Genomic DNA, 27,255 nt, shown 5'->3' on the forward strand with positions numbered 1-27,255 from the left:
GGAAAAAACGAATTGTAATCATTTATCGACAATTAATTGATATCCTGTATTTAAACCTGAGGAAGGATACCGTTGCGTGACTCGACCGGCAAGTCTGCAACTAAGATTAAAGAAAAGGATTTTTTTGACAGACTGTAAATTTTAATTTGTTTAAATTGTTAGATGAAATACAAATGTTATAGTAGAAGTTTAATTTTTTTTAAAGAAATATTTGCAACATAATAAAGTTATTTATAAAACAAGTTGTAAGATTGCCTTATTTCTTTTTTGAAGATTAAGTCTTAAAGGATAAAGAAAATTGATTGTTATGAAATTGAATCTAAAATGAATCTACGAAAGTTAATTGTTCTTATAACAGGTAAGGTTATGGTAAAAAGTTGTCAGTTTAAATTTATAGTACCTATTTATTTTAATACAATCTTACTATGATTGCTTTTTTAGATTAAGTATTGCAACGAATAACGTATTTAATTTACAATCTAAAATTTAGTACTATTCTTACAGTTATAAATACCTCAACAAGCATACCGATCCTCATTAAACCTCAATATAAAATACATGAAACGTTACATTGTGTAAACGGATTTGAACAAAACCAAGAATGTATATGTTACCACGGTTTTACGGGACCGCTTTGCGACAGCAAGTGTAATTTTGATATTTAATACTTTATATAAACGTGTTATACGTATTATACTTGAACATCGTTACTTGTCCTATATAATTTTGAAAAACCTCGTCTTATAATTATCATTATTTGCAGCAACCAAAATCGTTGACCATAAATTCGATGTTGATCCTGATTTTAAAGTAGAAAAAGCAATACAACGCATGGTACACAACATTCATCTCTCATCCTTATTTTAACTAATTTATTCCGGTAAATCTTAATTATAATTCTAAATAAAAAAAATTTAAATACCAAATTATATTTTTTTAACATCATTTTAAAAGCTTTATAATTGTTATAGAATATTGGGCCTCGTGTAAACAACGAAGACATTGATTTTGACATCACCAAATCAACAGCGCGATCTAGCGAACATAAGATTAGACAAACAACTAAACCCTTTACTTCGGAAGAAGTAAATTATTACTTCGCGCCTGTTACAAATACAGCAATAAATGTACAAAGCACGACTCAACAAAGTTTTGATGTTAAGTTGGTGGAAAACAACTCAAAAGAAAAAGATGATAACGATTCGACCACTAAAACTAAACAAATAGGCCTCCCGAATTTTGTACAAACTAAAAAATTTTCTTATTTTACGACAACTAACTTTAATCTAGTAAATAAAAATACAAGTTTAAATGAATCTGAAAGCTGGTCTTCAGGGTTCGAAATAAGCGGGGCAAACTCCGGGAACGAGTTCAATTTTGGCAGCGTTGGCGAAGACACCAAATATACAGACTTTTCCGGATCTGGTTCTACCATTATTCACACAATTAAATCTAGTTTACAAAAACAAAGTATAACTGGCAATTACGTCAGTTCTGGAGACTTAAGAGGCGAACACGTGAATAACACTTCCTTGCAGCAAAATGAGTCGAGATACGATAGTTTTATGAGGAATGGTATTTACGGAGATACCCAACTTTTAAAAACTAATAATTCATTCATTATCCAAAATCCCAATAGCACAGGTAGGTGTTAATGTATTGTAAAAAATAGACTAAAGCGAATTACACTATTTTTCAGGTTAAAAAATAATAAATATACTAAAAGTTTAGCACGACGAAAAGCTAATAGGGACTTCCCCTAACTTATAATTGTTAAGTTGTTTACAAAAAATTACACGAGTTAACTATAGTTTGCATTACTTCCTCGGTTACATGGCTAAGCCTAAAACAAGCTGCGAAGTTTTGTTTATTATTATTTATTTGAATTTAGTGGAATGCCAACATGGAATTGTACAACAAATTTTCAAGCAATGTTCATGTGATATCGGATACACAGGAAAATTTTGTGATACAGGTTTGAAAAATTTGAAATTACAGTTGTTTTAAAAACCTCTAATTACTTTTAGTTGTAATTTAACTTAAATATATATTACTTGATATAAATATTACAAGAATATTGTAATGCCGTTTTCTTTGTAGATGCGTTATTGCTTTTGCTAAAAAACACAAAAAATATTTTTTCATGTAAATATTATTTGATGAATTTATGTTTTTTTTAGGTTTAATAAATTACAGTTCAGGATCTGGTTTTATATCTGGTTCTGGTAGTGATTTAAATGAACAAACAACAAAAATACAACAAACTGATAAATGCTATCATGGAATTCCAGTTTATATAAAATTTTGTTTATGTCATTTTGGTTATAGTGGAGTTAGTTGTGAAATAGGTAAAGTAAATATTTTATAAATTTTTATTTAAATTAAGCCTTAAAGCAAAATCATTTGTCTGTTCTAGCTTAATTGATATTTCTGAACAACAGAAATTTTTTTTTAGAAACATGTTTTTATTATTGACAGATTTGTTAAATCCAATTATCGATTATTCTATTATAAATGAAGCATCTGGGTCAAGCTCTGGGGAAGTATTTAGTGGGTCTGGGTCGGGAGAAATTTTTTTACAAGAAGGTAAAAAAAATTTAAAAAAATGTATATATTGATTTAAATAAAATACCTACCAGTTTAATAATTGTATTGTTCTATAGAAAAAGAATCAATGTGGTCAAACACACAGAATGATAATTTACCATGGTTAAAAATTACTAAGTTTATGAAACCATTTCGATTATTAGCAACACCTTGTAAGTATAGTATAGTGGGCCAAAATTTTTAAAAATTTGGAAAATTTATAAAAAAAAAATTAAAACTACTTTTTATCACATTTTTATTTATTTTATTTACAGTTCATGCCAATGAAAAAACATTTGTGGCAGTTGCTAGTGGAGTAAAAAATACAATTTCTGAATTTCATTTTTCCCCTGACATCTATCAAAATAAATCTAATGTTTATATGTACAGGTAAAAAATGTTTACATTTGGAAACGACCAATTTTTTTACTTATTAAACAAATTTTTTTGGCTATCCACATAAACTTAATGCGCTTAAAAAGTTTAATAAAAATTTTTATTTAGATTTTCCCTTGTACCCCAACTTTCACCTAGAATCACTTCCAGGTTAGAAATAACCACTTGTTTTGTTACACAACCATTAGCTTACAAGTTATTTAAAACAACTATGTTGGACCCTATCTTAGGTAGGAAATAGTAGCAGTTAAATAACTGCTTAATTTTGGCAATTAAACTTTAGAGTGTAAAAAACTATAAAAGATTATGTAAAAAAAACACAAAAAAGTAAAATTTTTCTGTAAATAATATTTCTTTTTATGCAATTTAATATTCCAAATTTTGTATTTGAAAGGCCCAAATTTGTTGTTACAGGAACTGCATTACCTACTTACTGTCCAGTAGTAAATGAACCAATATCCAATCTTTTTACCTATTCTTATGAGATATTTCTACCTCATGCCGACTTTTCACCCGACGCAACTTTTATATTAGCACAATGGCATGGAACGCCTGACCCTACTATAATCATGGATGAATTTGGTTGCGTGGCAAAGTTAACCAACTATGATAGGTACAGATTGTGTGAGAAAGGGTCTTGTAGTAAAGGTAATTGAAAATTTTTTTTATTTGTATTTTTTTCCAGTAGTTATAATAGAGAAACCTGCATACACAATTTTGTTTAAAACACACAAATTTTTTTTTATATTTATTTATCCTCAATGTGGTAAGGTCGTTTTTACGACCTTAACACAGAGTAACACCTTTTACCCCAACCCAGTTTTGAGTGGCCTTAAGTAGTTTAGAATATTATTAATTAAAATTGCACTATGATTAAGCTGCTGATTAAGTGTTAGCTCAGCAGGAGTTCATACCGTTTATGGTGACTTACTCAAGGGTGGAGATCAAGTCTGAGACCTCATGTAGTAAAGCCAATCGTTTTTACCACTATACCATGCTGCTATTAAAAAAAAACATTTAATACAAACTAATTTAGTCTATTGATCAAAAATTTAATAAATCAACATTTTACAAACCATAAAACTATTTATTCTAATTTAAAAACACTGTAAATGTTAATCTTTGCTTTTTTTATTTTTCTAATCCAGGGAAAGTATATGATGATGAAAAACAATATATTGGACTTCAATATCAACAAGGAGGATATCCTCCCTTAACATTTGCAATAAAAAATCAAAGTTTTATTGTAACATCTCGCTCTGATGCCCGATGTTTTATTGAAAGAGGAGGTTGCAGTTTAAACACCGCTAATCCTCCTTTACATTTTCATTGCCCTCACCACCCAAAACAACAGGTAAAAATAATTGAATTTTGTATGTCTAAACTATTTTTTTTACAATCTTGCCAATAATCAACATAAACTTTTTAGTCAAATAAACTTAGTCTTAATAGTTGTCAGTTGTTTTATATTTGAGTTTATGCACTTTAAGCAATCTGTACTTACAATATTGGGAATTTTCAAATTTGTGAACCTATTTAAAAATGTTTTATAATATCTAGGTTATAGAATATCTTAATATCTGTCTTAAAGTATAACACTTTACTAAATGTTATACTACATAACTAAATCATTAACAAAGTGACTTATAACAAAACAACTAAACTTTGTTTTATTTAAACAGTACCAACTTTTATGGTCAATGCCTTTTGAGAAGTTCACGTTTGATAAATGGGTAAAGTTTGAGTGGAAAATTAAGTGGAGTGAATATGGAACTCTAAAAAACAAACAAAGCAATGGTAATAATATTTCACTTTTCAATTTTTTACATTTTTTCTAAACATATTTTTCTTAATCTTAGACCCTGGAGCATTGCTTTTTAACTCTTGGATTCGATTATATATAGATGACATAAAAGTTTTAGATTGGAAAGGCCCTTGTGGAAGAAATGATGAAGGAAGAGTTCCTTACTTTAAAGCTGGTAAATCAACACTAACCTTAACCCATGTACTATTGCCAAATATAAGCAAAAAATGAACATATGAATTTTTTATTAATCCAAACTCATTTATTTTTAGGTATTTATAATCCCAGTGGAAGTCCTTATTCATCAAGATATTACTTTAAAGATTACAAAACCAGAAATAATGACATAGGTTCTATACCAGCTTGGGAACAAGATGTTATTAAAAGTTTAAAAGTGAATAAAAATCGATACCCATCAACATTAAGTCTTAACAGTATGTCAACTTATAGTATATTGTATATTGTTTATTTAACTAAAAAAGACTTAAATTGTTATAAAAACATGATTAAAATTAAAACACAAAATAATTTTAAATAAAATTTTTAAGAATCTTATTTAACATAAATTTTTTTGTGTAGGTTTTCGTACAGATTTAAAGTTTTTAAATGTTGGAGGTGATGGGAAATGTGTTCTTAGACCTCAAATTAACCACGTTGCTAATCTTATGAAAACTAAATTAAGCAATAACTTGGGGTTAAACAAAAATGCAGTTGCACTTTTAAGAACTATGAGAAATGCTATAGAGGTTGGAGTTACTATAAGCTTGAATTTTATTATTATTTATATATATATATTTTTTTATTCTTGATGTGGAAAGGTCGAATGCGCGACCCAAACATAGAGAAGCATTAGTTACTTCGACCTAGCCTGTGGCATTGCCCGAGATATTACATAGATTATCATTTAATATAATATGAACTTTTATATGTTGCAAAATAGCAAATTTACTAATAACTAGTCATACTTATGTTCAATTTCATTTCTATTTTTTAGGAGCAAAGTTTTCAAATCAAGAAACTACAAAAGAGGGTGAAAAAATGCGAAAGAAATCAAAATTTTGAATCGTCTGGTGACATTGAAAAATTAAAACTAAAAAGAATTAAGAAATCAAAGAGAAATTTATAACAAAAAAGAGATTAAAAAAAATATACATAACAACATTAGCCTCATACTATTATTTTATTATATGTGTAAATTTATTACCTCATATTTTACAACAATATCTAAAAAATAATACAAAAAAAATTAATTTTATAAAACGCAGTGAAACTAGTTGAATTCGACGCTAGGTGGCCCGCGAGAGCTGTTTAGAAATCATTCTATTTTTTAAAGTCAATTAATTGGGTTGGGTTGGAAAAATAGTTTTCTTTTTAGATGTTAATCAAGTAAAAAGTTGGAAAGTGTTTTGCAATTAGCTAAAATGTTTTGCAAAACAGCTTAATATAATTATATATGACGCATATCATTATGTGAAATGGTTAATGTTCCCTAGGTTACAGTAAGTGTATTTTATATAATTTCCATTTACAAATTACACATACCTTCGAGTTTTTTTAAAACAATGCATACATTAATTATTATTTCACACAAAAATGTGATGACATTACCTTTTTTACAAGATTTTTGTGTAGCCTTATAAGGCTGCAAAGCGCGCACTATGAATAAGAAAGTGTTACCAATATACAAATATTTGAAAAACTTGTCGGTAAATATATAAAATATGTTATTTATATGTATTACAGTGGCGCAATTTCCTGTTAGGTAACTTAAACATTTCAAGCAATGTAAAAATAAAAAAGCACAACAAATACATTTTTTTGGTTTTTAATTTATAATGACTTCAAACTAGCATTTTTTTAACCATTTCCGCTTGTTAAAAATGTAATTTTAATTACTTACGTTTTTTAAGTTAGCTAATACTAAAGTGATATTTAACACACAATACATGTTTCATAACTTTCTAATGACAACACAACAACCATTATAAAGTGTGATAGGAAATGTATATGTATCACCAAGTAGACTAAAAGTTAAAGGAACATCAAAATCATTTAATATTTCTTGTTGATTTAGATTAATACAAAATTGCTTAATCGGGGTAAATGAATGACTTGAAAATGGTCAGCAAATTTTATCAGGCCAATATAAACAAGTTTATTTACTGATGCATTTCTGACTACTTTGCTTGAGGTTAATTAAGCTAATTTAGTTAATATTACGCAACGTTATTAAAATTTAAATATTGTTTATGTTAGAAGAATTTAACCAGACAAATTATTTCCATTCCGACGATGTTATATTACACTGGAGGCTGTTTCTGACCCTCGCGTGACGTCATTCCCAGTTTCTAAAGCAGAAAATGACGTCATATTACGCGTGAATTTGACAATTTGATTTCCTTCCAGAATTGAAATGCCAATTTAATAATGGAAACGAAAAATTAGCTGAGTTTACGCTTTTCTGCTAATGTCCTTATTTTAACTTTACCAGTTATGTTTTGTTATAGAACAATTTTATTGAACAAGAAAAATAATAGTTTTAAACGCACTTATAATTATATAACTCGACTACTGACGTGTTAAACAGCGGTATATGAATGGCAAGATACAAATGGAACAACCTTGTATAACAAACAAATATGCAATCACACAAAAATCGTATATATAAATAAATACAGAATTGCATCAATTGAAACTTATAACACAATTATATTGCATTAAAAGACAGTATTAAGGTACATTTTGCTGGACAGTACGCAAAAGCAACAGAAAAATTGCATTTTTACATTGTTTGCTTGATTTGAATGAGCTTTGAAGACTTAGCACTCAGTTTGTATGAATTGGCAAATTTTTTTGATTTTTTAAAATTGTGTGACATTTTTTTTAGGATGCAAAACGAATTATTCCTTCATAAACAACCATCACAATCGCCATATTTGGCACCTAAATATTAAAAAAAAAAAATTTTAAATTGTTTAAAAAAAAATAATTTGGATATTTTTATTACTAAAAAAGTTTTAAAATAAATATAAAAAAATTACATACCTGTCTAACTAAATGAACAGTAAGACCACCATATAATCCTCTTACACCTTCATGACCATAAACTTTTTTAAATGTTTGTAGAACTCCGGTATATTTCTTTTGTTTGGATTCTTCCCGAAGTCTGGTACGAATAACTTCTACAAAAATTTAACAAAAACTGTAAATTTATGAGGCTATAAACTTAATAAATATTCTCGCATATGCTTTTAAGGTGCTTATGATATTCAATATCAATAACTAAAAAGGCTAAGACAGCCAAATCAGTAACTAGCATTTTTAAAGTTTTTAAAATGATCTACCTGCTGGGTAACTCATCACGGTTGAAGTAACTTTACACCCTGCACTAATTAAAGGTATGATACCAAATAATTCAGAAGATTTTTTAACATCACAATTTATACCACCAGCTTCAGGTCGACACAGGTATTTCGACTGCAAAAATAAAAAGTTTAATTAATATTTGAACACTTCTAATATAAAAAAATTATTGTCCTTTTTAAACTTAACCCAAATAGTATTATTTTTTTGTGTTTTTCAATATTGCATAAATAGTAACAAATATATATTAATATTTACCCTTAAATTTTCGTACATCCAAAAATACAAAACATTCTCAAACATAAGGCAATATGAAGCACCAACTCCTCTGTAAAAACCTTTCCAGCCCTCAGTACTCCACACTTTCTTACCACACTCAATTAAACCTAATGAGGTGTTATTTAACCTAGAAATAAAAAGGACAAATTTAAATTATTGTCAACTTTTTAAAACTTAATTAACACAACATTCAAAGCTACAAATATCAAAAAATAAGTGTTTACCTTCTATGTAGTTGTTGTTTAGTTTTTAGCAACCAAATAGGGGATGATAAAGTTGTGGCACAAAGAGAACCAGTAAAAGCAGATAAAATATGATTTAAAGATGAATCGGATTTTATTCCATTTTTCTGCAAGATTTCTTTACTTTTCTTGTACATGCAAAAATATGTTCCCCTAAAACGAAAAAGATGAATTAAAAATAAATTTTTTACCACATTTAATTTTATTTATTTTATAAAACGTCTTAAAGTTTATCTTACCTAGTTGGTACTATGGCAATTAAACTTGGTGCAAGTCCTTTAAATAAGGCTTGAGGGCCCTCAGTACGCACAATACATTTCCAATATTGAAAAATCAAGGGTTGCAAACTGTTACTGGTGAGCGTAACACCGGTGCTATGTGCATTTCTTGCCGAATTACGAAACATTGAGGATATCAAATTTCTACTGGTGGAGTTTTTTAAAGGTGGGGGGCGTAAAATTTGCCTGGATGACCCAGGGTCATTTTTAAGGACTTCTAAAGGCCCAGACGACTGTTGTCTGGTCTTTAAAAGTTCTAAAGGCAAAGTTACACATGTTGATACAGCACCAGCCGTTCTGAAAATTAAATATTGATTTTAATAAAAAAATTTAAAACTTTTTAATGAGCTTTAGAATATTTACACAGAAAAAAATTAAGGTTAGGTAATCATTACCTTTAGTTTTACTCTAAAAATAGACTCAATTTAATCTTTATTACACTATATAAATTGTTATTGGCCTAATAATCAAGTAACGTTGTTTATAACAAAAATTTACTACAAACCATGTAATTAATTGCATGTAAACAAATACGCCAACAATCGTCAAATTACGTCATAATGCAAGATTTTACGAACAACGAAAATAATTACCAAAACAATTAATTAACCAATGAGCGACAAAGGCAAGACGCTGTTATTTACAACTACGTGACATAAGTTATAGTGAGTAATATATTGACTCCCTTAACCACGTCTATGTGCTACAAATACTGTATAACTTACCCGCCAGCGATGAAGTTGAGTAAATCGCCCACTGGTTTCTTCTCACAGTTTGAAACTTGACTTGTTTTTGGTATATTCGGTTGCTGTTTTAATTTGATATTTTGTTCGTTTGTTATTCGTTTAGATAATTCCGAATTAAGTCCCTTGCTAATATTTTGTTCTTTTTGCCAACGCGAATCGAAAGAACCAGGCTTTTGAACAGATGATAGAAAGAAATTGGCGACCTCAACACCCCTACTACTGGAGCGCGAAGTTTCGCAATCAAATGATAATTTTTTCCCGGGTAATTTATTAGAGTTACCACCGCAAGCACAATCTTGTTCCGTACTCCATTTACTTTCCATTTTTCTTAGTATTATATTTTTATCACCGTAGTATTAAACAACACTTTAACAATCTGCAATTTAAATTAAGAAATGTTAAACAACGCTATCGATAAAACCTAAAAAATTACCGATAAAAATACGATAGTAATTTTTATAAAAGTGCCGTGAATGGAATAAACGCGAATTAAAAGCATATAAAAGAAAAAGAAATATAACCAGAAATATAGGCTAAAATATTTCAATTTGGAAATTTATATGAAATTCAAGACGCTTTCCATAAGCCGGCATTTTTATACTGAATACGTTTTTGCAGGGCGCAGTGGCTATATAGAGCTAGTACTTTTCCATTGAGCGCAAGATTGCCAGTATTTTTCCATTACTGAACACTCACGACCCACGCGGCCAAAGCGTGATACATTTACCACGTGTCGCATTGACAACAAGCGAGCACATGCTAATATAGAAATAACATCACGTCGTCACATTTATTAAACTCAGCATACCAACGCATTACAAATAATACAACACGGGAATAGAGTGGTGTCCAGCCAAATAAATGACACTAGTTTAATTTGCAAAATATTTTTTAGACATTAGTCATAAAATATTAATCATATATAACGAATACCGTGAAAAATACTGATTTAAATTGAAAAAAGAAAGAAAAACGTTTTACGCTCGATTTACTGACTACGTGTCTAACTTTTTCGGTTGTCCATTACGAAGACTTAATGGTCAGAACCGACTTTTGTACTTTTTACGCTCTGCAGGTTAAGTAGGTGACGTTTATTTACGTCACAATATAAACAAACTAACTACGTCATAATTCGTTCTACTTTCGCAGAAGAACATTTTACTTGATGGTATTTATTAAGAAACTTTATTTTATTAGGTTAAGTGTAATTTAAGCTTTATAATTTTACTGCATGATATTTAGAATAAATAACTCGGACAAAAAAAACAACACAATTGTTTAGTGTTACATAAAACACGACCTTTTTGGTTTGGATTAAAATAAAATTAAAAAATATACTGTATTTCTCATTACACATTTAATCCAAACCTTAAATATACAATTGCTTAAAGCTATTTTGCTAAATTATCGTTTAGCCAATCACAGTTTAGGTCAAAGCCGCAAAACTTAAACAGGAAACTATGTAGTTCGCTATGGAAAATTACCAAGCTCGGCACAATGATTTATGAACGTATTTGCTACAATACCATTCCAGCAGCGTTAAATCATATTGTATTGTTAACTTCAAAGCATATGAAAATGTACAAGATATATATTTCCATTCAGTTTTACAGTGAAAAAGGGTGTAGACATTAAAACACACCACGACCTAACGGCCAATCGCAGTAATTGGACTACAAACAATGACCGCCTACACTCAATTATCAAAAAATATAATTTGACTACAACAAAAATAAACTTTCACAACAAGATATAAAGTATCTAGCGATTTACAATAACAAGAAAAACCCTTCGTGTTGTTTACCAATTTTAAACAATTTATTGTTTACCGCAGTTGGTCGATTTTTGTCACGTGATCTTGCCAGCACGTCAACAAAGACGAATTCTTGTGGCTAGGGTAAATGTTGACAATACTATCACGTCAATTAATGAGGGGATTTAACCTTCGGGTATTTATTTTTAATTTTAAAAATAAAAAAAAAATTCAACTAAAAAATTTTGTGATGTTTTAATTAATTTAAAAAAAAAAGAAAAGATGATTAACTGTTAAAGATGTTAACTGTTAAACACATCTCAACTTTACCATAATTTAATTACATCTTGTACAACTTAGCAGTGGGTAAAATTAAATTTGCTGTATTATAAATTCTCAGAGGAGTAATATTAAATTTTAATGGATAGACCGCATTCAGTAATGTATGTAAATAACATTGGTTAATTGTCTTTCAACACAAAAAATATAGAATAATTAGCAGTTTTTTAATAAAAATATATTTTTTTTAATAATAATCAACTTCGTAATTTACCAATTTTTGTTAAAAATATATTTTTGTTTTTTACATTTTATTATTTCAGCTCGTTTTTATATTTGTTAATTACTAGCTCATTAGCGCCAACTAACGATTGGGTTACCTCTAACATTTAAGCAGAAATTATAGCTGGACCAAATAATGCGGATGAAATGCTAACTAGACTTTGCAAAGCCTAGAGTACATTAATTGCTATAGATTGGCTCTTTAATTGGGAACTAATGATCTTAAACATAATTTAAAACACCAAATTTTGCACAGCATTTTTAATCATATTTTCTGTTTTAACACAAAATTATTAATATAAAAGATATAAACAGTTTAATCTAATTAAATTAAAATTTAACATTTACCCATATATATAATATATATATTTTATTAGACTTACATTGTTTTTAGTACTATTTTAGTACTATTTAAATAAAACTAACATAACTTAATATTTAGTTCCAAATTCAAAGTTGTTTACTTCACAATTTTGGCCGACAACTTTGTTTTACTGCTACGCTAAAAAAAGGAATTTAAAAAAATACGTTGCGAAAAATGTGAGCTTGCCTCTCTAAAAACCCGTGTCTCGGTTTAAAAAAGAATTTTGACTCAATACAAAAAGTAATTGGTTTACAGCTATTTAAATAATAAGTTAATAATAATTAATTACCCAGTATAACACAATATTTAAAATAAATGTAAAAGTATTAACTTAGTTAATTTAAAATGACGTTTTTATTTTTTATCAATGGAAGATTTTTTGTAGTATTTTAATTTAAATATTCTTAATTAACACGTCACCCTGTATCATAATCACATTCAAACGTAACAATCAACAAATATTAATACAGTAAATATTTATATTTTTACTTTAAAAAATAGGAAAACAATAAATAGCGGAGGCTGATTTAAAAGTTACTTCTTTACAGAAATTCTTTATGTTTTAGGTATATTTTAGGAATTTTTTAATCTAAAAATATACAAAATGATTAATATAATAAAGATTCATGTGTTTATGACCATTTTGTTGGCGTTTTTCGTAAACTTTCATCAAATTTCGTGCTCGGCGAGAAATGTGGACTGGATATGCGAAGGTAAAGTTTTTAAATACAATTTAGTTAGTTAACTAGAAACAAATATCTGTGAATTTCTAACCATGACTAAAAAATAAACGTTATTTATTATAGTAAACGAATCAAAGCTTTTTTTATAACTAAAACGAATTTAATTTCCGTTTAGACCATTTTTAGCCGACTACTTAGGTTTTCAAGCGAGCTACTGTCATTTTAACGTTAATTTAAAACTACCAAGTGTTTTATATTTTGAACGGTAAAACTTAGTTTTAACGAGCACTTATCAAAACAATGTATCAGATAATAAAACTAGTCGTTAAATCAGTGAAGTTTTCTTACAAATTTATATATTTTTAGACTCTGCACCGTGTCTTAGAATTATTCACCCCCACGGAGGTATAGGAAACGCGGACAGACACGACAGGGAGTACACACTAGAGGTTGGTGTGCACCGCAGGGAAGAAGAAAGAGAAGAGATGTTGCAGAAATGGTCTTCCAAATTAGGTGAACCGACATGGAACGTAGAAGTAAAATGGTTTAAACTCTTAGAACGAAATGTTAGAGTCCCTCTACCTTCGTGCATGTAAGTATTACTTCATTTAAAATCGTTTTTTACAGATAAAGTGCCTTTTTAATATGTTAGGGCTAACAAGTAATGGTTATTTTTAGAAATAAACTAAAGTGCAGTGTCTCACTTTCTGAAGTTCACGAGACACGTGACACAGTCTTGATTCAGCATTTTGAAGTTGAAGTTCGATTCCAAGGACATCCATCTGTGTCTAAAGCTGAAATCCTAGTAAGAAAAAGTTTTGAAAACGAAGATTACCCTAGTTACGATGAGGCAGTTGCTAAAAATCAGCACCTAATTAGGCCTGTAACACAGTATAACGTGCCAGATCACTTTCCGAAGCATTATAGCGGCCCAAATCAGTATATTGAACCAGCTTCGGCTATTGAACCAGCTTCGGCTATTGAACCAACACCAAAGCAGTATAAACAAGAAACTGAACCAACGCAATATCAACCGATACGTGAACCACCGATTGCACATAACCTTATGCACGATTATAGTCAAATACAGGTTAAGGACAGACATGAAATATACGACTTTTTGGGGGGAGAAGCTGTAGATTATGCAAAAGATAATATTCATCAGGATATGCCCATTTCGGAAGGTTTATTTAAAGAAAATAACGATGTATACAAAACTCCAGGCATTGTGGATGACTATTTTGCGTATGATAGTGAAATTAAAACAGCTGTTGGAGAAAATTTAAACAGCAATTTTGAAACTACTGAAGATTATGATAGTTATAAATACCACTATGATCCAGTAAATGATGATGGTATTGCTTACCAAAATGTCGAAAATGATGCCAATAATACTAATTCAATCGCTACATTTCTACAAGAAATATTAAAAGGTAAGACTGCAACTTCTACATTCTTAGCTGTTTTGTTAACCTTGTTTAAGCCTAAGATGTTTAAGCAATTTCAGGGCTTTTAAGAACTTTGATGAAACCTAATTGCCTAAAACGTGTGCGCGGTTGTGGTATTTTCGGTTATATACGAAATAAGGCGAGTAGTTTACCTCAGCAGAGTGGCGCAGCGGAAGCGTGCTGGGCCCATAACCCAGAGGTCGATGGATCGAAACCATCCTCTGCTACATATAGCCTCGATGGCGCAGTAGGCAGAATTTGTAAACAATATATTAACAGTTTTACCAGTGTTTTACAGTAAAAATAAACCAAACAAATCAAAAAATGTTATTGACAAAGTTACTAACTATAGGCATTAAGAACCCTTCGAATAAAATCGTAGAAAAAACAACGCAAAAATTACAATCATTCTATATACTAACTTTTTTAGTTGCTGATTGTTTTAATACTATTTAATTCTCACACTGGACGGTTTTGTTTACTAAACATTGCCTAACAAATTAACAGATGGTCATTAGTTTCAGTTATTAATAAGATTTTAAATGTAATTATAAAAAATATTATTATAACCTTAATACGTTAAAACATTAAAAAATTCCTGTTGTTAAGATCGAATCACGACCTTGAGATTATAAGATTCACTTGCTGCCTACTGAGTCATTAACGCTGCATTTAGGCGTTATCAATACGAGTTAAACCTCTTCATGACATTTTAATATTCGATCAATAAAACGTCGTAGCCAAAGGAAACAGTTACTAATAATACTTGGTTGTGGCCTTGATGGCGCAGTTGGCAGCACGTGAGTCTTATAATCTCAAGGTCGTGAGTTCGATCCTTACTCGACGCCTTTTTTAATGTTTTCTACGATTCTATTTGAAGGTTTTTTGTAACTAGAAAATAACATTTGTTTTTGGAATTTTATTAATTTGTTTAATTTATTTTTGTTTTAAAATACTGGTAAAAATGTTATTTTAATGTTTATTAATTTTGCAGGGTTAAAAAATTAAATAAAGTAAAAATCGAGCCCCAAGTGAGGATCGAACTGTTATTGATTGCAGTTAAATGTCGCCTCGATGGCGCAGTTGGCAGCGCGTGAGTCTCATAATCTCAAGGTCGTGAGTTCGATCCTCACTCGGGGCACAATTTTTCTTCATTTCATTTTTTAAACCACGCAAAATTTATATACATTTTTGCAAGTGTTTTAAATAGAAATAGACCAAACAAATTGATAAAAAGTCATGCACAAATTAATTTACTAGGTATTAGTAATCTTTTTAATAGAATCGTAGGAATCATTGCTAAAACATTAAAAGTTGCCATTTTTAATTAATTAGCATTGTATTGACTGACACATGTTCAATGTTTTCAATAAAGTTTTCTACGATTCTATTTGAACGGTTTTTTGTAACCAGCAAATAACATTTGTTCTTGAAATTTTGTTAATTTGTTTAGTTTATTTTTGTTTTAAAATACTGGTAAAAATGTTAATTTATTGTTTAATAATTTTGCAGCATTAAAAAATTGAATAAAGCAAAAATTATGCCCCGAGTGAGGATCGAACTCACGACCTTGAGATTATGAGACTCACGCGCTGCCTACTGCGCCATCGAGGCTTCAAACAAGATTTTTCAGTAACTGTTACCTTGGTTACAACATTATATTTGTTGGTTAATAAAATGTCATAGAGATAGAGAGGTTTACCTCAGACCGCAATGCAGCCTCGATGGCGCAGTATGCAGCGCGTGAGTCTCATAATCTCAAGGTCGTGAGTTCGATCATCACTCGAGGCATTTGTTAATGTTTTCTACGATTCTATTTGAAAGGTTTTTGTAACTAGAAAATAACATTTGTTTTTAAAATTTTATTAATTTGTTTAATTTATTTTTGTTTTAAAATACTGGTAAAAATGTTATTTTAATGTTTATTAATTTTGCAGGGTTAAAAAATTAAATAAAGTAAAAATCGAGCCCCAAGTGAGGATCGAACTGTTATTGATTGCAGTTAAATGTCGCCTCGATGGCGCAGTAGGCAGCGCGTGAGTCTCATAATCTCAAGGTCGTGAGTTCGATCCTCACTCGGGGCACAATTTTTGCTTTATTTAATTTTTTTAACTCAAAATTTAAAAACATCATAATTTTATTTTTTTACCGGTGTTTTAAGCAAACAAAAAAAAACAAATCGACAAAAGGTCATGGACAAAGAAAGTTATTTACTAGATAAAAATTAAGACCCTTTAAATAGAATCGTACAAAAAATTATTAATGTTTCATGTTGGTAATAACTCTTGCATGTAGTTTCCATGTCGCTAAAGAAGGCACATGTAAGTCTCATACTCCCACGATCGTAAGTTCAATTTTCACCCCGAAAATTTTTAACGTTATAGTGATATTTTTATGATTATATTTAAAAGCTAATCAATAACTGGTACAGATGGCCATCTATTAATTTGTTCAATTTGAGTAAAAAAAACAATAAATGTGGTGAGTAAATGGTATTAAAACAAGCAGCCACGAAAAAAGTTGGTTTAGTAACTTTTACCGTTGGTTATAACGTTATATTAACTGGGTAATATAGAGATTGAGTGGATTAACCTATTTTGTTAATTTGTTTAGTTTATTTTTGTTTTAAAATACTGGTAAAAATGTAAATTTATTGTTTATTAATTTTGCAGGGTTAAAAAATTAAATAAAGCAAAATAGTGCCCCGAGTGTGTACTGTAATAACCAAGGGTAACAGTTACTGATCGTAGCCTCGATGGCGCAGTAGGGAGCTCGTGAGTCTCATAATCTCAAGGTCGTGAGTTCGATCCTCATTCGGGGCACAATTTTTGCCTTATTCATTTTTTAACCACGTTTTTTTTATGTCCTTTCTTAAACCACGCAAATTTATACACATTTTTGCAAGTGTTTTCAAATAGAAAAAGACCAAGAAAGTTGATAAAATGTCATGCACAAAGTTATTTACTAGGTACTAGGAATCCTTTTAATAGAATTGCAGGCATCATTACTAAAACATTAAAAATTGCCAATTTTATTAATTAGCATTATATTGACTGACGCTGACATATTAATTAGACAAAAAAATGTCGGTAAGAAAGAGAGGATTAACCCATATTGATAGCACCAATTTGCAGCGTCGATGGCGCAGTAGGCAGCGCGTGAGTTTCATTATCTCAAGGTCATGAGTTCGATCCTCACTCGGGGCATTTTTTAACGATTGAATAATGTTTTTTTCGATTATGTTAAAAGGGTTCTTTATTTCAAGTAAATAACATTTTTTCTTGAAATTTTGTTAATTTGATTAGTTTATTTTTATTTTAAAATACTGGTAAAAATGTAAATTGATTGTTTATTAATTTTGCAGGGTTAAAAATTAAATAAAGCAAAATAGTGCCCCGAGTGAGGATCGAACTCACGACCTTGAGATTATGAGACTCACGCGCTGCCTACTGCGCCATCGAGGCTGCATTTGGACGTTAACAATATGCGTTAAACTTCTTTTTGACATTTTATTAAACAATTAATAAAATGTCATTACCAAGGGGAACAGTTACTAAAAGAACTTATTTGTGGCCTCGATGGTGCAGTAGGCAGAATTTGTAAACAATACATTAACATTTTACCAGTGTTTTACAGTAAAAATAAACCAAACAAATCAAAAAATGTTATTGACAAAGTTACTAACTATAGGCATTAAGAACCCTTCGAATAAAATCGTATAAAAACAACGCAAAAATTACAATCATTCTATATACTAACTTTTTTAGTTGCTGATTGTTTTAATACTATTTAATTCTCACACTGGACGGTTTTGTTTACTAAACATTGCCTAACAAATTAACAGATGGTCATTAGTTTCAGTTATTAATAAGATTTTAAATGTAATTATAAAAAATAATATTATAACCTTAATACGTTAAAACATTAAAAAATTCCTGTTGTTAAGATCGAATCACGACCTTGAGATTATAAGATTCACTTGCTGCCTACTGCGTCATTAACGCTGCATTTAGGCGTTATCAATACGAGTTAAACCTCTTAATGACATTTTAATATTCAATCAATAAAACGTCGTAGCCAAAGGAAACAGTTACTAATAAAACTTGGTTGTAGCCTTGATGGCACAGTTGGCAGCACGTGAGTCTCATAATCTCCAGGTCGTGAGTTCGATCCTCACTCGACGCATTTTTTAATGTTTTCTACGATTCTATTTGAAGGGTTTTTGTAACTAGAAAATAACATTTGTTTTTGGAATTTTATTAATTTGTTTAGTTTACTTTTGTTTTAAAATACTGGTAAAAACGTTATTTTAATGTTTATTAATTTTGCAGGGTTAAAAAATTAAATAAAGTAAAAATCGAGCCCCAAGTGAGGATCGAACTGTTATTGATTGCAGTTAAATGTCGCCTCGATGGCGCAAAATGTTATTGACAAAGTTACTTACTATGGGTATTAAGAACCCTTCAAAGAGAATCGTAAAAAACAACGCAAAAATTAAAATCTTTATATATACTAACTTTTTTAGTCGCTGATTGTTTCAATACTATTTAATCTTCACACTGGACGGTTTTGCTTACTGAACATTGCCTAACGAATTAATAGATAGTCATCAGTACCAGTTATTATTAAGATTTTAAATGTAATTATAAAAAATATTATTATAATAACCTTAATACGTTAAAACATTAAATAGCATTCAGGCGTTATCAATATGAGTTAAACCTCTTAATAACATTTTAATATTAAATCAATAAAACTTCATACCCAAGAGAAACAGTTACTAATAATACGTGGTTTTGGCCTCGTTGGCCCAGTAGGCAGCGCGTGAGTCTTATAATCTCAAGGTCGTGAGTTCGATCATCACTTGAGGCATTTGTTAATGTTTTCTACGATTCTATTTGAAGGGTTTTTGTAACTAGAAAATAACATTTGTTTTTAAAATTTTATTAATTTGTTTAGTTTATTTTTGTTTTAAAATACTGGAAAAATGTCAATTTAATGTTTATTAATTTTGCAGGGTTAAAAAATTAAATAAAGTAAAAATCGAGCCCCAAGTGAGGATCGAACTGTTATTGATTGCAGTTAAATGTCGCCTCGATGGCGCAGTAGGCAGCGCGTGAGTTTCATTATCTCAAGGTCATGAGTTCGATCCTCACTCGGGGCATTTTTTAACGATTGAATAATGTTTTTTCGATTATGTTAAAAGGGTTCTTTATTTCAAGTAAATAACATTTTTTATTGAAATTTTGTTAATTTGATTAGTTTATTTTTATTTTAAAATACTGGTAAAAATGTAAATTGATTGTTTATTAATTTTGCAGGGTTAAAAATTAAATAAAGCAAAATAGCGCCTCGAGTGAGGATCGAACTCACGACCTTGAGATTATGAGACTCACGCGCTGCCTACTGCGCCATCGAGGCTGCATTTGGACGTTAACAATATGCGTTAAACTTCTTTTTGACATTTTATTAAACAATTAATAAAATGTCATTACCAAGGGGAACAGTTACTAAAAGAACTTATTTGTGGCCTCGATGGTGCAGTAGGCAGAATTTGTAAACAATACATTAACATTTTACCAGTGTTTTACAGTAAAAATAAACCAAACAAATCAAAAAATGTTATTGACAAAGTTACTAACTATAGGCATTAAGAACCCTTCGAATAAAATCGTATAAAAACAACGCAAAAATTACAATCATTCTATATACTAACTTTTTCGGTTGCTGATTGTTTTAATACTATTTATTTCTCACACTGGGCGGTTTTGTTTGCTAAACATTGCCTAACAAATTAGTAGATGGTCATCAGTACCAGTTATTGATAAGATTTTAAATGTACTTATAAAAAATAATATTATAACCTTAATACGTTAAAACATTAAAAAATTCCTGTTGTTAAGATCGAATCACGACCTTGAGATTATAAGATTCACTTGCTGCCTACTGCGTCATTAACGCTGCATTTAGGCGTTATCAATACGAGTTAAACCTCTTAATGACATTTTAATATTTGATCAATAAAACGTCGTAGCCAAAGGAAACAGTTACTAATAATACTTGGTTGTGGCCTTGATGGCGCAGTTGGCAGCACGTGAGTCTTATAATCTCCAGGTCGTGAGTTCGATCCACACTCGACGCATTTTTTAATGTTTTCTACGATTCTATTTGAAGGTTTTTTGTAACTAGAAAATAACATTTGTTTTTGGAATTTTATTAATTTGTTTAATTTATTTTTGTTTTAAAATACTGGTAAAAATGTTATTTTAATGTTTATTAATTTTGCAGGGTTAAAAAATTAAATAAAGTAAAAATCGAGCCCCAAGTGAGGATCGAACTGTTATTGATTGCAGTTAAATGTCGCCTCGATGGCGCAGTTGGCAGCGCGTGAGTCTCATAATCTCAAGGTCGTGAGTTCGATCCTCACTCGGGGCACAATTTTTCTTCATTTCATTTTTTAAACCACGCAAAATTTATATACATTTTTGCAAGTGTTTTAAATAGAAATAGACCAAACAAATTGATTAAAAGTCATGCACAAATTAATTTACTAGGTATTAGTAATCTTTTTAATAGAATCGTAGGAATCATTGCTAAAACATTAAAAGTTGCCATTTTTAATTAATTAGCATTGTATTGACTGACACATGTTCAATGTTTTCAATAAAGTTTTCTACGATTCTATTTGAACGGTTTTTTGTAACCAGCAAATAACATTTGTTCTTGAAATTTTGTTAATTTGTTTAGTTTATTTTTGTTTTAAAATACTGGTAAAAATGTTAATTTATTGTTTAATAATTTTGCAGCATTAAAAAATTGAATAAAGCAAAAATTATGCCCCGAGTGAGGATCGAACTCACGACCTTGAGATTATGAGACTCACGCGCTGCCTACTGCGCCATCGAGGCTTCAAACAAGTTTTTTCAGTAACTGTTACCTTGGTTACAACATTATATTTGTTGGTTAATAAAATGTCATAGAGATAGAGAGGTTTACCTAAGACCGCAATGCAGCCTCGATGGCGCAGTATGCAGCGCGTGAGTCTCATAATCTCAAGGTTGTGAGTTCGATCCTCACTCGGGGCACAATTTTTGCTTTACTTAATTTTTTTAACTCAAAATTTAAAAACATCATAATTTTATTTTTTTACTGGTGTTTTAAGCAAACAAAAAAAAACAAATCGACAAAAGGTCATGGACAAAGAAAGTTATTTACTAGATAAAAATTAAGACCCTTTAAATAGAATCGTACAAAAAATTATTAATATTTCATGTTGGTAATAACTCTTGCATGTAGTTTCCATGTCGCTAAAGAAGGCACATGTAAGTCTCATACTCCCACGATCGTAAGTTCAATTTTCACCCCGAAAATTTTTAACGTTATAGTGATATTTTTATGATTATATTTAAAAGCTAATCAATAACTGGTACAGATGGCCATCTATTAATTTGTTCAATTTGAGTAAAAAAAACAATAAATGTGGTGAGTAAATGGTATTAAAACAAGCAGCCACGAAAAAAGTTGGTTTAGTAACTTTTACCGTTGGTTATAACGTTATATTAACTGGGTAATATAGAGATTGAGTGGATTAACCTATTTTGTTAATTTGTTTAGTTTATTTTTGTTTTAAAATACTGGTAAAAATGTAAATTTATTGTTTATTAATTTTGCAGGGTTAAAAAATTAAATAAAGCAAAATAATGCCCCGAGTGTGTATACTGTAATAACCAAGGGTAACAGTTACTGTTCGTAGCCTCGATGACGCAGTAGGCAGCTCGTGAGTCTCATAATCTCAAGGTCGTGAGTTCGATCCTCATTCGGGGCACAATTTTTGCCTTATTTATTTTTTAACCACGTTTTTTTTATGTCCTTTCTTAAACCACGCAAATTTATACACATTTTTGCAAGTGTTTTCAAATAGAAAAAGACCAAGAAAGTTGATAAAATGTCATGCACAAAGTTATTTACTAGGTACTAGGAATCCTTTTAATAGAATTGCAGGCATCATTACTAAAACATTAAAAATTGCCATTTTTATTAATTAGCATTATATTGACTGACGCTGACATATTAATTAGACAAAAAAATGTCGGTAAGAAAGAGAGGATTAACCCATATTGATAACACCAATTTGCAGCGTCGATGGCGCAGTAGGCAGCGCGTGAGTTTCATTATCTCAAGGTCATGAGTTCGATCCTCACTCGGGGCATTTTTTAACGATTGAATAATGTTTTTTCGATTATGTTAAAAGGGTTCTTTATTTCAAGTAAATAACATTTTTTATTGAAATTTTGTTAATTTGATTAGTTTATTTTTATTTTAAAATACTGGTAAAAATGTAAATTGATTGTTTATTAATTTTGCAGGGTTAAAAATTAAATAAAGCAAAATAGCGCCTCGAGTGAGGATCGAACTCACGACCTTGAGATTATGAGACTCACGCGCTGCCTACTGCGCCATCGAGGCTGCATTTGGACGTTAACAATATGCGTTAAACTTCTTTTTGACATTTTATTAAACAATTAATAAAATGTCATTACCAAGGGGAACAGTTACTAAAAGAACTTATTTGTGGCCTCGATGGTGCAGTAGGCAGAATTTGTAAACAATACATTAACATTTTACCAGTGTTTTACAGTAAAAATAAACCAAACAAATCAAAAAATGTTATTGACAAAGTTACTAACTATAGGCATTAAGAACCCTTCGAATAAAATCGTATAAAAACAACGCAAAAATTACAATCATTCTATATACTAACTTTTTCGGTTGCTGATTGTTTTAATACTATTTATTTCTCACACTGGGCGGTTTTGTTTGCTAAACATTGCCTAACAAATTAGTAGATGGTCATCAGTACCAGTTATTGATAAGATTTTAAATGTACTTATAAAAAATAATATTATAACCTTAATACGTTAAAACATTAAATAATTCCTGTTGTTAAGATCGAATCACGACCTTGAGATTATAAGATTCACTTGCTGCCTACTGCGTCATTAACGCTGCATTTAGGCGTTATCAATACGAGTTAAACCTCTTAATGACATTTTAATATTTGATCAATAAAACGTCGTAGCCAAAGGAAACAGTTACTAATAATACTTGGTTGCGGCCTTGATGGCGCAGTTGGCAGCACGTGAGTCTTATAATCTCCAGGTCGTGAGTTCGATCCACACTCGACGCATTTTTTAATGTTTTCTACGATTCTATTTGAAGGTTTTTTGTAACTAGAAAATAACATTTGTTTTTGGAATTTTATTAATTTGTTTAATTTATTTTTGTTTTAAAATACTGGTAAAAATGTTATTTTAATGTTTATTAATTTTGCAGGGTTAAAAAATTAAATAAAGTAAAAATCGAGCCCCAAGTGAGGATCGAACTGTTATTGATTGCAGTTAAATGTCGCCTCGATGGCGCAGTTGGCAGCGCGTGAGTCTCATAATCTCAAGGTCGTGAGTTCGATCCTCACTCGGGGCACAATTTTTCTTCATTTCATTTTTTAAACCACGCAAAATTTATATACATTTTTGCAAGTGTTTTAAATAGAAATAGACCAAACAAATTGATTAAAAGTCATGCACAAATTAATTTACTAGGTATTAGTAATCTTTTTAATAGAATCGTAGGAATCATTGCTAAAACATTAAAAGTTGCCATTTTTAATTAATTAGCATTGTATTGACTGACACATGTTCAATGTTTTCAATAAAGTTTTCTACGATTCTATTTGAACGGTTTTTTGTAACCAGCAAATAACATTTGTTCTTGAAATTTTGTTAATTTGTTTAGTTTATTTTTGTTTTAAAATACTGGTAAAAATGTTAATTTATTGTTTAATAATTTTGCAGCATTAAAAAATTGAATAAAGCAAAAATTATGCCCCGAGTGAGGATCGAACTCACGACCTTGAGATTATGAGACTCACGCGCTGCCTACTGCGCCATCGAGGCTTCAAACAAGTTTTTTCAGTAACTGTTACCTTGGTTACAACATTATATTTGTTGGTTAATAAAATGTCATAGAGATAGAGAGGTTTACCTAAGACCGCAATGCAGCCTCGATGGCGCAGTATGCAGCGCGTGAGTCTCATAATCTCAAGCTCGTGAGTTCGATCCTCACTCGGGGCACAATTTTTGCTTTATTTAATTTTTTTAACTCAAAATTTAAAAACATCATAATTTTATTTTTTTACTGGTGTTTTAAGCAAACAAAAAAAAACAAATCGACAAAAGGTCATGGACAAAGAAAGTTATTTACTAGATAAAAATTAAGACCCTTTAAATAGAATCGTACAAAAAATTATTAATGTTTCATGTTGGTAATAACTCTTGCATGTAGTTTCCATGTCGCTAAAGAAGGCACATGTAAGTCTCATACTCCCACGATCGTAAGTTCAATTTTCACCCCGAAAATTTTTAACGTTATAGTGATATTTTTATGATTATATTTAAAAGCTAATCAATAACTGGTACAGATGGCCATCTATTAATTTGTTCAATTTGAGTAAAAAAAACAATAAATGTGGTGAGTAAATGGTATTAAAACAAGCAGCCACGAAAAAAGTTGGTTTAGTAACTTTTACCGTTGGTTATAACGTTATATTAACTGGGTAATATAGAGATTGAGTGGATTAACCTATTTTGTTAATTTGTTTAGTTTATTTTTGTTTTAAAATACTGGTAAAAATGTAAATTTATTGTTTATTAATTTTGCAGGGTTAAAAAATTAAATAAAGCAAAATAGTGCCCCGAGTGTGTATACTGTAATAACCAAGGGTAACAGTTACTGTTCGTAGCCTCGATGGCGCAGTAGGCAGCTCGTGAGTCTCATAATCTCAAGGTCGTGAGTTCGATCCTCATTCGGGGCACAATTTTTGCCTTATTCATTTTTTAACCACGTTTTTTTTATGTCCTTTCTTAAACCACGCAAATTTATACACATTTTTGCAAGTGTTTTCAAATAGAAAAAGACCAAGAAAGTTGATAAAATGTCATGCACAAAGTTATTTACTAGGTACTAGGAATCCTTTTAATAGAATTGCAGGCATCATTACTAAAACATTAAAAATTGCCATTTTTATTAATTAGCATTATATTGACTGACGCTGACATATTAATTAGACAAAAAAATGTCGGTAAGAAAGAGAGGATTAACCCATATTGATAACACCAATTTGCAGCGTCGATGGCGCAGTAGGCAGCGCGTGAGTTTCATTATCTCAAGGTCATGAGTTCGATCCTCACTCGGGGCATTTTTTAACGATTGAATAATGTTTTTTCGATTATGTTAAAAGGGTTCTTTATTTCAAGTAAATAACATTTTTTATTGAAATTTTGTTAATTTGATTAGTTTATTTTTATTTTAAAATACTGGTAAAAATGTAAATTGATTGTTTATTAATTTTGCAGGGTTAAAAATTAAATAAAGCAAAATAGCGCCTCGAGTGAGGATCGAACTCACGACCTTGAGATTATGAGAATCACGCGCTGCCTACTGCGCCATCGAGGCTGCATTTGGACGTTAACAATATGCGTTAAACTTCTTTTTGACATTTTATTAAACAATTAATAAAATGTCATTACCAAGGGGAACAGTTACTAAAAGAACTTATTTGTGGCCTCGATGGTGCAGTAGGCAGAATTTGTAAACAATACATTAACATTTTACCAGTGTTTTACAGTAAAAATAAACCAAACAAATCAAAAAATGTTATTGACAAAGTTACTAACTATAGGCATTAAGAACCCTTCGAATAAAATCGTATAAAAACAACGCAAAAATTACAATCATTCTATATACTAACTTTTTCGGTTGCTGATTGTTTTAATACTATTTATTTCTCACACTGGGCGGTTTTGTTTGCTAAACATTGCCTAACAAATTAGTAGATGGTCATCAGTACCAGTTATTGATAAGATTTTAAATGTACTTATAAAAAATAATATTATAACCTTAATACGTTAAAACATTAAATAATTCCTGTTGTTAAGATCGAATCACGACCTTGAGATTATAAGATTCACTTGCTGCCTACTGCGTCATTAACGCTGCATTTAGGCGTTATCAATACGAGTTAAACCTCTTAATGACATTTTAATATTTGATCAATAAAACGTCGTAGCCAAAGGAAACAGTTACTAATAATACTTGGTTGCGGCCTTGATGGCGCAGTTGGCAGCACGTGAGTCTTATAATCTCCAGGTCGTGAGTTCGATCCACACTCGACGCATTTTTTAATGTTTTCTACGATTCTATTTGAAGGTTTTTTGTAACTAGAAAATAACATTTGTTTTTGGAATTTTATTAATTTGTTTAATTTATTTTTGTTTTAAAATACTGGTAAAAATGTTATTTTAATGTTTATTAATTTTGCAGGGTTAAAAAATTAAATAAAGTAAAAATCGAGCCCCAAGTGAGGATCGAACTGTTATTGATTGCAGTTAAATGTCGCCTCGATGGCGCAGTTGGCAGCGCGTGAGTCTCATAATCTCAAGGTCGTGAGTTCGATCCTCACTCGGGGCACAATTTTTCTTCATTTCATTTTTTAAACCACGCAAAATTTATATACATTTTTGCAAGTGTTTTAAATAGAAATAGACCAAACAAATTGATTAAAAGTCATGCACAAATTAATTTACTAGGTATTAGTAATCTTTTTAATAGAATCGTAGGAATCATTGCTAAAACATTAAAAGTTGCCATTTTTAATTAATTAGCATTGTATTGACTGACACATGTTCAATGTTTTC

The 27,255-nt window shown here is 30.0% G+C and overlaps 2 protein-coding genes and 18 non-coding genes across 20 annotated transcripts; 12 read left to right on the plus strand and 8 right to left on the minus strand.

Moving 5' to 3' along the window:
• The first annotated feature begins 324 nt into the window (after positions 1–324).
• Positions 325–6,487, plus strand: LOC145750785 (uncharacterized). Its single transcript, XM_082566861.1, has 17 exons — positions 325–358; positions 505–648; positions 764–834; positions 972–1,644; positions 1,802–1,975; positions 2,181–2,348; positions 2,479–2,586; positions 2,664–2,759; positions 2,862–2,976; positions 3,091–3,212; positions 3,397–3,630; positions 4,131–4,336; positions 4,665–4,779; positions 4,842–4,961; positions 5,059–5,220; positions 5,366–5,532; positions 5,781–6,487. Exons 1-17 carry the CDS (start codon positions 325–327, stop codon positions 5,910–5,912), a joined length of 2,841 nt encoding a protein of 946 aa, XP_082422987.1. The 3' UTR covers positions 5,913–6,487.
• Positions 6,488–7,283: 796 nt separating this feature from the next.
• Positions 7,284–10,114, minus strand: LOC145749888 (solute carrier family 25 member 36-like). The gene is made up of 7 exons (XM_082565769.1): positions 9,674–10,114; positions 8,910–9,245; positions 8,653–8,823; positions 8,408–8,555; positions 8,131–8,263; positions 7,832–7,968; positions 7,284–7,729 (listed from the first exon to the last, which is right to left on the minus strand). Exons 1-7 carry the CDS (start codon positions 10,015–10,017, stop codon positions 7,670–7,672), a joined length of 1,329 nt encoding a protein of 442 aa, XP_082421895.1. The 5' UTR covers positions 10,018–10,114; the 3' UTR covers positions 7,284–7,669.
• A 5,457-nt stretch (positions 10,115–15,571) lies between these two features.
• On the plus strand, positions 15,572–15,644 carry Trnam-cau (transfer RNA methionine (anticodon CAU)). Its single transcript has one exon. It is a non-coding gene; the product is annotated as a tRNA-Met (tRNA).
• Positions 15,645–16,044: 400 nt separating this feature from the next.
• Trnam-cau (transfer RNA methionine (anticodon CAU)) lies at positions 16,045–16,117 on the minus strand. The gene has a single exon. It is a non-coding gene; the product is annotated as a tRNA-Met (tRNA).
• A 104-nt stretch (positions 16,118–16,221) lies between these two features.
• Trnam-cau (transfer RNA methionine (anticodon CAU)) lies at positions 16,222–16,294 on the plus strand. Its single transcript has one exon. It is a non-coding gene; the product is annotated as a tRNA-Met (tRNA).
• A 220-nt stretch (positions 16,295–16,514) lies between these two features.
• Trnam-cau (transfer RNA methionine (anticodon CAU)) lies at positions 16,515–16,587 on the plus strand. Its single transcript has one exon. It is a non-coding gene; the product is annotated as a tRNA-Met (tRNA).
• A 665-nt stretch (positions 16,588–17,252) lies between these two features.
• Positions 17,253–17,325, plus strand: Trnam-cau (transfer RNA methionine (anticodon CAU)). Its single transcript has one exon. It is a non-coding gene; the product is annotated as a tRNA-Met (tRNA).
• Positions 17,326–17,894: 569 nt separating this feature from the next.
• Trnam-cau (transfer RNA methionine (anticodon CAU)) lies at positions 17,895–17,967 on the minus strand. The gene has a single exon. It is a non-coding gene; the product is annotated as a tRNA-Met (tRNA).
• A 1,627-nt stretch (positions 17,968–19,594) lies between these two features.
• Trnam-cau (transfer RNA methionine (anticodon CAU)) lies at positions 19,595–19,667 on the plus strand. The gene has a single exon. It is a non-coding gene; the product is annotated as a tRNA-Met (tRNA).
• A 184-nt stretch (positions 19,668–19,851) lies between these two features.
• Positions 19,852–19,924, minus strand: Trnam-cau (transfer RNA methionine (anticodon CAU)). The gene has a single exon. It is a non-coding gene; the product is annotated as a tRNA-Met (tRNA).
• Positions 19,925–20,865: 941 nt separating this feature from the next.
• On the plus strand, positions 20,866–20,938 carry Trnam-cau (transfer RNA methionine (anticodon CAU)). The gene has a single exon. It is a non-coding gene; the product is annotated as a tRNA-Met (tRNA).
• A 400-nt stretch (positions 20,939–21,338) lies between these two features.
• On the minus strand, positions 21,339–21,411 carry Trnam-cau (transfer RNA methionine (anticodon CAU)). Its single transcript has one exon. It is a non-coding gene; the product is annotated as a tRNA-Met (tRNA).
• A 104-nt stretch (positions 21,412–21,515) lies between these two features.
• Trnam-cau (transfer RNA methionine (anticodon CAU)) lies at positions 21,516–21,588 on the plus strand. The gene has a single exon. It is a non-coding gene; the product is annotated as a tRNA-Met (tRNA).
• A 1,308-nt stretch (positions 21,589–22,896) lies between these two features.
• Positions 22,897–22,969, minus strand: Trnam-cau (transfer RNA methionine (anticodon CAU)). The gene has a single exon. It is a non-coding gene; the product is annotated as a tRNA-Met (tRNA).
• Positions 22,970–23,910: 941 nt separating this feature from the next.
• On the plus strand, positions 23,911–23,983 carry Trnam-cau (transfer RNA methionine (anticodon CAU)). Its single transcript has one exon. It is a non-coding gene; the product is annotated as a tRNA-Met (tRNA).
• A 400-nt stretch (positions 23,984–24,383) lies between these two features.
• Trnam-cau (transfer RNA methionine (anticodon CAU)) lies at positions 24,384–24,456 on the minus strand. Its single transcript has one exon. It is a non-coding gene; the product is annotated as a tRNA-Met (tRNA).
• A 104-nt stretch (positions 24,457–24,560) lies between these two features.
• Trnam-cau (transfer RNA methionine (anticodon CAU)) lies at positions 24,561–24,633 on the plus strand. The gene has a single exon. It is a non-coding gene; the product is annotated as a tRNA-Met (tRNA).
• A 667-nt stretch (positions 24,634–25,300) lies between these two features.
• Trnam-cau (transfer RNA methionine (anticodon CAU)) lies at positions 25,301–25,373 on the plus strand. The gene has a single exon. It is a non-coding gene; the product is annotated as a tRNA-Met (tRNA).
• Positions 25,374–25,941: 568 nt separating this feature from the next.
• Trnam-cau (transfer RNA methionine (anticodon CAU)) lies at positions 25,942–26,014 on the minus strand. The gene has a single exon. It is a non-coding gene; the product is annotated as a tRNA-Met (tRNA).
• A 941-nt stretch (positions 26,015–26,955) lies between these two features.
• Trnam-cau (transfer RNA methionine (anticodon CAU)) lies at positions 26,956–27,028 on the plus strand. The gene has a single exon. It is a non-coding gene; the product is annotated as a tRNA-Met (tRNA).
• The last annotated feature ends 227 nt before the right edge of the window (positions 27,029–27,255 follow it).

This window comes from Corella eumyota, chromosome 4, assembly GCF_963082875.1.
Source record: "Corella eumyota chromosome 4, kaCorEumy4.1, whole genome shotgun sequence".
Lineage (NCBI taxonomy): Eukaryota > Metazoa > Chordata > Ascidiacea > Phlebobranchia > Corellidae > Corella > Corella eumyota.